The 9,038-nt window shown below is 31.2% G+C and overlaps 1 protein-coding gene across 1 annotated transcript; it reads left to right on the top strand.

Annotated features, from left to right (window-relative positions):
• The first annotated feature begins 746 nt into the window (after nt 1-746).
• Nucleotides 747-2,296, top strand: LOC113514267 (transcription factor BTF3 homolog 4). Its single transcript, XM_026898305.3, has 2 exons — nt 747-880; nt 976-2,296. Exon 2 carries the CDS (start codon nt 999-1,001, stop codon nt 1,515-1,517), a length of 519 nt encoding a protein of 172 aa, XP_026754106.1. The 5' UTR covers nt 747-880; nt 976-998; the 3' UTR covers nt 1,518-2,296.
• The last annotated feature ends 6,742 nt before the right edge of the window (nt 2,297-9,038 follow it).

Below are 9,038 nucleotides of genomic sequence, written 5' to 3'. Positions count from 1 at the left end.
TTAAAAGAGGTTGAGAAATTGGTTTCGAGAAATGGCGTTACAGTTTTGACCTCAATATCACTCATTAAAAAAAATGTTCAGGAATTTGATTTCTTTTTTAAACAGAGGGCAAACAAACATGCAGTTCACAACACCGCACTGAACACCTGATGAGCACTCACAACACCGGGGAAATCGTGGGAGTGCTGCCGGCCTTTTAAAATGGAATAAGCTCTTTTCTTGAAGGTTGCGATGTCATATTACTTCATAAATACATGTTTTTTATTCTGAATTTCGATACTACTAAAACCATCTATTGGACTATCTAGTAAGCAAACTTGAGCTCCCCATACCATAATTTCTTTAAAATTCAACAGATGTCGCTATAAACTACTTCATTGCCTATTTTACCAAAAGTAATTTACAGAACGTTTTTATATAATTTACACGTAAATTTATAAATTTTTTATTACATTATTAATTAATGATATAAAATAAAACTATAAATTCAGATATTTATTAATTAGATATATATCACTTATCTGTGATTCATCTGATATATTTTGAATGCTGGTAACATTTTATTATTCCTCTACATGCAGAATTTTATTTCGATCATTAGGTGGTACAGAATTAAAAAAAATGCATATAAGGCAGTTATATCATAAAACGAAACAAAAAACACATATATTCCTTATATTTTTAGAGTATTTTTTTTTCTAATTCAGTATATTATTAAATAATATTAACAGCACAACAAAATATGATTTTAAAAAATTTCATTAAATATTATAAACAGGAACCCAACTTACAGTAATGCCAACCTAAAAAATGTAATTCAGAAATAACTTGTCGAAAATCCACCATTTTCCCTTTGTGTCTTTACCGGTGTTCAAAACACGTGCGTATCATCAAATTACATGGAAAACTCGCGTGCTAGCGACTGAAATTGACAAACAGACGTAACTAAACAGTGCGTCATATTCCTGTCGACAGGTGCCGCGTATTAAAATATCAAAATGAATACCGAGAAGCTGAAGAAATTACAATCACAAGTGCGCATTGGAGGTAAGGGCACACCACGGCGTAAGAAGAAGGTTGTCCATGCAACTGCTGCTACAGACGACAAGAAACTGCAGTCTTCGCTTAAAAAGCTGTCAGTAAACACTATACCTGGTATTGAAGAAGTTAATATGATAAAAGATGACGGTACGGTAATACATTTTAACAACCCCAAAGCGCAAGCATCGCTTGCGGCTAACACTTTCGCGATTACGGGGCATGGCGAAAACAAGCAAATTGCTGAAATGCTCCCGGGTATCCTAAGCCAGCTCGGACCTGAAGGATTAAATCAGTTGAAGAGGCTGGCATCAAGTGTAGCTGCGCCAAAACCACTTGATGAGGACGATGAGGTACCTAACCTAGTCGGTAATTTCGATGAAGCCTCTAAACAGGAGGCGAAAGAAGTAATAATTGAAGAGAAGGAAAAAGAAAAAAAGGAACCAGAAACCAAAGCCGCCGACAAGAAAACTGATTAATTGACTAATCTTTATCAAATTGTCTAGTTTTTAATTTTGCTCACCCGATAAAGTGATACAAAAAGCTAGGGTTTCCAAAGCCATTGGGGCATGTCTCAAAACAATTTTTATTTTTTTGTTAATAATTAATGTTTTGTGTTCCTAAATAAATGTATTTTGAATTTACCATGGTTCGCATTTATTGTAGAGAGTAAAATGTGTGTTCTGTGATGTAGTCCTGTAGACATTTAAGTTTTTTTGTATTTATATTAACTCATGACTTTGGAAATCCCTACTCTGCCGTCTTGATTAAAATATAATGCTTCTATCTCCTTAGCCATGCACTAATACCGATGTCTTAGTTTAAACTGTAACATACTGCATAATGGGATATTGATTCTCTCAATATAGATACTTAGTTAAGTGTTGTAATGAACCATTTGTTGAGATATTGGCATTATAAGTCATTTATACATGGAAAGTCTATAAACATATGCATTATTTTTGTCCTTGCACAGAAAAGATAATTATGTATAGTAAATAAGGTGTTAGATTAAGCACCTAATAATATTTTTAAATGATTGTATTTTCTAAAGTTGTTGGCTGACGTCCAAGTTTGCTTTCTCATTTTTAAAAAGTTGAATATATAGGTTTTAAAAAATCATAAAAATATAGTCACATAGCTCTTTAGGTTACTGGAGCTAACAATATAATAAAAACTTAAAAATTGTAAAAACTGTAAATGATTGAAGTTTATGTGATGTGTTAACAATCATGACATTAAAACTTTGATCCAGGTATTTTGATTTTTTATTTCTCCTACTGTAAAACAATACTTTTTAAAATGATTTCATTAAAGAAATGTCATAGTAGTATACAATAATTAAAATCTCTTATTAAATTCATAATCATAAATTAATTCTGTGCCTTAAAACATAAAGCATTGGTTCTTTGTAACTATAATATACAAGAATTTTCACTTTGTGTAAATTACCTTAAAATCATGGAATTTATTTCACAGAGCAATAATTTTTATCATCCAGTATTTAAAACTTATTTAAAAATATACATGAAGATTTTTATTCTAATAATCATACACTAGGGCCCTTTCCTTGCATTTCCTTTTCCTTTAGTTACAACTTTGGTTCTAATTATCATGACTCATGTTAGTAGGAAGTACTTACCTAGTCAAAATATATTTTAAGGAGTTTAGCATGTTTTCTTTTGATATAGATATTTATAAGTCATAAATTATTAGTATAGTTATATTTAATAATGACTTCCTGAGTATATTTATACATATTTTAATTTTTTACGCCATCTATTGTCAGTTTTATTTATTGTTATAGTTTCACTTATCTTATGGATTTTAAATAAAAAAATAATAATTTTAACATTTAACTATATACTATATATGAATTTTCATCATAATCAGTCCAGCCGTCTATATGTGAAACCTTAGCTTACTGCGCTGTTTATTAAATAGATTCATTGTGGGGTACAGAACAAAACTACATGTAAAAGAGATTTAAAAAATTCATAGAATTGAAATATGACAAGATTGTCGGGGACACGACGTTTTTATAGTTTTACTTGCTTACTTGTTCAATATATAATTAATTAGGCGGTAGATATAATTACATCTATGTACAACATAATTATATCTATCACCTACCTATGCATAGGTTGCGATCACAGATTTTTTTTAATGGATGACAATGGAGTGGTAACCCCACCCGCGCTATCGGTATACACCGGCGGGGCACCAGTGAAGGATGATAGGTGAGGAGATGAAGTAGGTCAATTAGCACATCGTGACGAATTTAATAAGAATTGTTCACGATGGTTTCCAGGGGGAACCACGTGGAGGTCGACCTTGCGATCACAGATTGTTGTGATTAAGTAAGAAATTGATATACATGCATATATTCTTGGGCATCAAATTACCCGTAAGTACTTCTCTTTATTGATCATAAGGCGAATCTGTAAATTAATTATTATCTGTAATGTAGGAAAGTAGGTATTACAAAGATTAAGAATAGTAACTGACATTCTCTGTATGTTACTGATTACCATAGATTTAGTATATCGTATTTTTTTAATGCGTATTAATAGAATGGTAACCCCGCTTGCGCTATCGGTATACGCTAGTGGAGCACTCCTTGTTCTTAGGTGAAGCACTAGTGAAGGATAATAGATGACGATGAAAGCAGGTCAGTTAGCTCATTGTGACGAATTCAACTGAAATTAAACACGATGGTTTCCAGGGGGAACGGCGTGGAGGTCGACCTGATAGAGTGTAATGCTAACAATGGGTCAGTTAAACCCCATTACTAACAATCCCTTTCCCCCCTAAGTATATCGTACTACGTACTAACAGATTGGCAATGGAATCACAAAACGAGACGAAACACTTGTGTGCCTGAAATGTAAATGTGAGCATAGATGGAGCACCTTTTGACTGCTCCATGTCCATTCTACCATTAGATGATTAATCAATTCTGTATACGATAGTAAATCGAAACTAGAAACTTTCCATGAATTTTATTTAACAATTAGTAATTTTAATAGTTAATAATCATTTATTTATTTAACTTCAGTACATAAATAAAAAAAAATATGTAGTATGTGTGATATTATGCCTATATATATTAGTGTATTTTAACCGACTTTAATAATAGAAAAAGGTCTCAATTCCGTTGTAATTTTTTATGTTTGTTACTTTGGAACTCCATTATTTACAAACCAATTTAGAAATATTATTTTTTATCTGATGTAGTCGTATATTATCATAAAAAATTATTATTATAGCTTCAGTAATTAGATTTTTATAATAACCTAGAATAACTAGTTTTGACATGATCAATATATGAATACATTAACATTCTTAAAGTCTGGGGTTTTACTTCCATATTCTTACTTTTCATTTCCATTAAATTTTTTACCAAAGGGAGATTTTGTACAGTCGTCGTCAGGAGTCGTCTGCTTGGGAACTTACACGCCATTTGTATTTCTGTCGTGAAACAGTCATTTGCATGATCTTTTTCGGTTTGAAAGGGGGAATTTGTGGGATATAGCAGTGAAATTATAGGGTACAGGTATAACAGCTTAGTCTTCAGGAACAGCAACGCATAAAGGGTATTAAGGACAACATAGTATACTCTGTTATATCCATAGTACTGTTCATTTCTACAGACAATAGCTACCACATGCCATAAGGTGGGCCGTCAACTTGTTTGAAAAAATTTTTAATGTAATTTTCCACACTTAAAACCGAAACACAAATAATACGACAAATACAAAAGTATACCCTTATCGATTAATAAAAACCTTAATGGGCTCATAATTAGTAAATATATTGTTTAATATACACACAAAAATATAGTCGAATTAATAAACATTAATATCAATAAAAAAAAATCTTTCGAAATCCAAAAATAGTTTTCAAATACTAACTTGATGTCTTTAATTTAATCGAAAATTATACATATCGAGATAGATAAAAATTTACTTATTTTTAATATGGGTAACGACGATATAGACTATTAATGTCAAATTCAAATAATTTTTATTCAATTCCTATTTTTCTTTTCTTCTAACATACAGGTAATTATATTTTCTGTTTTTGCATTGCAATTTAAATACTTTATAATCTAAGACTGATTACATAAATTTATGATTTTCATTCTAAGATTACAGGATAGTCGTAATGGGTATACTAAGTAAAATATAATGATAATATTAATGAAATTAAACGATTTACTCCAAAAAAAGTATACAAAATTAGAAAATATGTAATTTTTCAACCATTACATCAATTACTTGAACAATTTCCTTTGTGTTATTAAATTCCGAACATAAAAATGTCCTTTAACGAAACTATCAGTCACTGTCAATGTCATATGGTCTAATTTAAAAAGTCTGGGGGAAACTCGAATAAGAACAAGCGGGTTTTTTAAAAATTTTTTATTAATTTATTAAAACTATCTCTATCAATTCTTATTATTGAATAAAATATTATATTTTCACTAAATTCAGCGACAGTAATATAATTAGCATTAATGGGGAAGCGCAGTTGTAGAAAAAGGAAAAAAAAAGATGACGATTCAGGTGATGTAGACCATGAACCTTGTAATGACAAGGATATATATTCGGAAGATACTTCTACTGACTCAGAATCTGAAATTGATAAGGCCGATAAGTATAAACCTTACTACGTCACAGATTATATTAGAAGATATCCCGAGGAATCCCCTGGGACAGAATTTGTTGTCTTTGTAGAATCCTCAGATAGTCAGAAAACCATTGGATCCAGAGACTTGCTCTCACTCTCCTCCTGTTTAAAACGATTTAATAAAGGGGTAACTTATCTTAGATCTATAAATAAATTCAAAATCGGAGTATACTTTCAAAAGCCAGACTTAGCCAATGCTTTTTTAAATAATAAAACTTTTTTAAATGACTACCATTTTAAGGCCAGTATTCCTGCTTCTTCAACAGAAGTTACAGGCGTTATTAGAAATGTACCTACAAATATATCTAATAAAAAAATATATACTATGATATCGAGTTCTAAGAAAATTATTGCTATTAAAAGAATTTTAAGAAAAAATACCTTGACTCATGGATATGTGTTACAGCCAACTCTAACCGTGACAATTACTTTTGCTGCATCTGTATTACCTGAATATCTGGATATTGGAGGTTGGCGCCACAATGTCACTCCATATATACCACCAGTTAAACAATGCTACCGGTGCTTGAGGTATGGACATTTAGCTAAATTCTGTAAGAATTCTGAGCGTTGCAGCATCTGCAAAGGTGAGCATAATTAGAAAACTTGTACAACTGGAATGGAAAACGCTATTTGTGTACACTGCAATGGAAATCACACAAGTGTATCACCGCAATGCCCTGTTAAACAAAAGAAAATTGCTGAAAATAGATCTAAATTCAGACCTGCTTCTTTTGGAGATATACTCAGCACTGAAATATTTCCTAAACTGGGTAACAAACCTAAAAAAAATGTAGACCTAATTTCAATTCTAAATTCTGATAACAAGAGTTTATCACTTTTAATAGAAAGCATAATCAAACTTATTTCACTACATAACACAAAGAACACATCTATTAACACTAAAAGTGTTTTGAATGTGTTATATGATACTTTTGGTAATAGACCTATTTCACAAAATTCAATCGAGACCAATTAACTATCATACAGTGGAACGCTCAGAGCCTACTGAGCAATCGACATATTTTTACACAATTTTTAAACGAACATCATATTCACATTGCTCTCATCTCAGAAACTTGGCTAAAACCACATTACAAATTAAAAATTAAAGATTATTGTATAGAACGAAATGATTGTGGTAATAACCACAATGGAGTAGCGATTATTATACATAATAGTATTAGATATAAAAAACTTCACTCTTTTTTCGACAATTCTTTGCAAACTATAGCTATTAGTATTGAAGTTAATAATTCTTGGTATTCAGTTGCCAGTATTTACTGTCCTACCAATAGTACACCTAGTTTTACTAAAGCCAAATTTAAGTTCTTTTTGGAGTCTCTTCCTAAACCCACTATCATATCTGGAGATTTAAATGCACATCATACTATGTGGGGTTGTACCTCCACTAATACAAGAGGTAAAGACATTCTTGATTGTTTAGATGAATGTAATTTGGTACTATTAAATGATAAGCAAGTTACTACTGTTGGCTCTCATATTTGGAGACCCAATGGCCTTGATTTAACTATGGTATCCCCATCCATATCATTAAAATGCGAGTGGTCGGTTCATGATGATCCGTTAGGAAGTTATCACCTGCCGACTTTTACTAAAATAAACACAAAGAACTCTTCATCAACTCCGTCAGGTGAACAACATGCTCCTATAGATGAAGTTAATAAACTTTTGTTAAATCGTATAAACCTACGTCTCGTTAATTGGGATCTTTATTCTGAAACTGTTAATCAATTACTTTTGGATTTCGAGTATGATGTCAATGAACCCTTAAACAATTACAATAGGTTCTGTAAAATTATTTTGACAGCTGTGGAACGTTCCGTTCCACGTAGGAACTTATCAAATAGCGGTGCAAATACTTCAAAGAGGCACAAACATATTGCAGTACCTTGGTGGAATAACAGGTGTGCGACAGCTGTCAATGATAGTAAAGCGGCTTACCTTAGGTTTAAACAAAATCCAACTCTCGATAATTACATAAATTTTAAAAGAGTTCAAGCTGTTAAAAAGTTAGTAATTAAGCAAGTAAGACAACAGGGGTGGCAGGAATTTTGTTCCAAATTTAATAGATTAACACCGATTTCCACTGTTTGGCAAAATATGAGAAAATTAAATTCAAAACATCGTCAAAATCATTTTAAAGATATATCATGGGTCAATGATTTTTTACGCAAATATACTCCTGATTTTGTACACTCACCTTTTGATGACAAACAGTTTAATTCTGTTAATTCATGCCCAAAATTTCTCACTGACCCATTCTCAATTGATGAAATATCCAGTGCAGTAAAATCTAGAAAAGATACAGCTAGTGGCCTTGATCGCTTAACATACAATATGTTTCGATTGCTGAATAAAATAAACCTTACTAAACTCTTACAAATTTTTAACGATTTATGGAAGGACTGTATTATCCCACCAGAATGGAAAATGGATTGTTTGATTCCAGTAATTAAACCCGGTAAAGATCCTACAAATTTCGACTCCTATAGACCTATAACATTGACGTCCTGTGCAGGCAAATTATTCGAACAATTAATTAAACAGCGTTTAGAGTTCTTTATTGAAAGTAATAGTATATTACCATCGAATCAATTTGGTTTTCGCCGTGGATATTCAGCGCGCGAAAGCTTAGCGAACTTCTATGTCGACCTTAGTACTGCTTTGAATAACGATGAATATGTTCTATCTGTTTTTTTAGATGTCGTAGGAGCTTTTAACAATGTAAATTTAACAGTTCTATCTTCGATTTTATCCTCATTTCTTCCAATGAAACTTATCGAATGGATTTATAATTTTCTTAGTAATAGAGAAGTGTATGTTAAAGTAAATAGTAAATTAATAGGACCTAGGTTAAGCTCTAAAGGAGTATGTCAAGGTGGTATTCTAAGCCCGCTACTATATATTTTATATATCTATAAACTTAATTCAATTTTAGGAAACAGTGTGAACAACTTGCAATTTGCCGATGATTTATTAATTTATATAAAAGGAAAGAATATTATTGATATGCAATTATTGTTAAATGAGTCATTAAAAAGACTTGAGAAATATTTTTCTCTTCTTTCCCTCGATATTAGTTTAACCAAAAGTAAAGTAGTTGTTTTTCATCAAGTGCATAAATATGTTCCATTAATGAATATTATATATAATAATCAAACTCTTCCAACAGACTGTAGCGTTAAATTTCTGGGGGTAATTTTTCATCAAAATTTAAAATGGGATCTATACGTTGATTGCTTAGTAGATCGTGCTTTAAGAGCCACTAATATAATAAGATCTGT

Source organism: Galleria mellonella, unplaced genomic scaffold (assembly GCF_026898425.1).
Source record: "Galleria mellonella isolate WM207_F2 unplaced genomic scaffold, CSIRO_AGI_GalMel_v1 utg270, whole genome shotgun sequence".
Lineage (NCBI taxonomy): Eukaryota > Metazoa > Arthropoda > Insecta > Lepidoptera > Pyralidae > Galleria > Galleria mellonella.
Note: the sequence above shows the minus strand (reverse complement) of the source record. Positions and strands in the feature narration are given on the sequence as shown.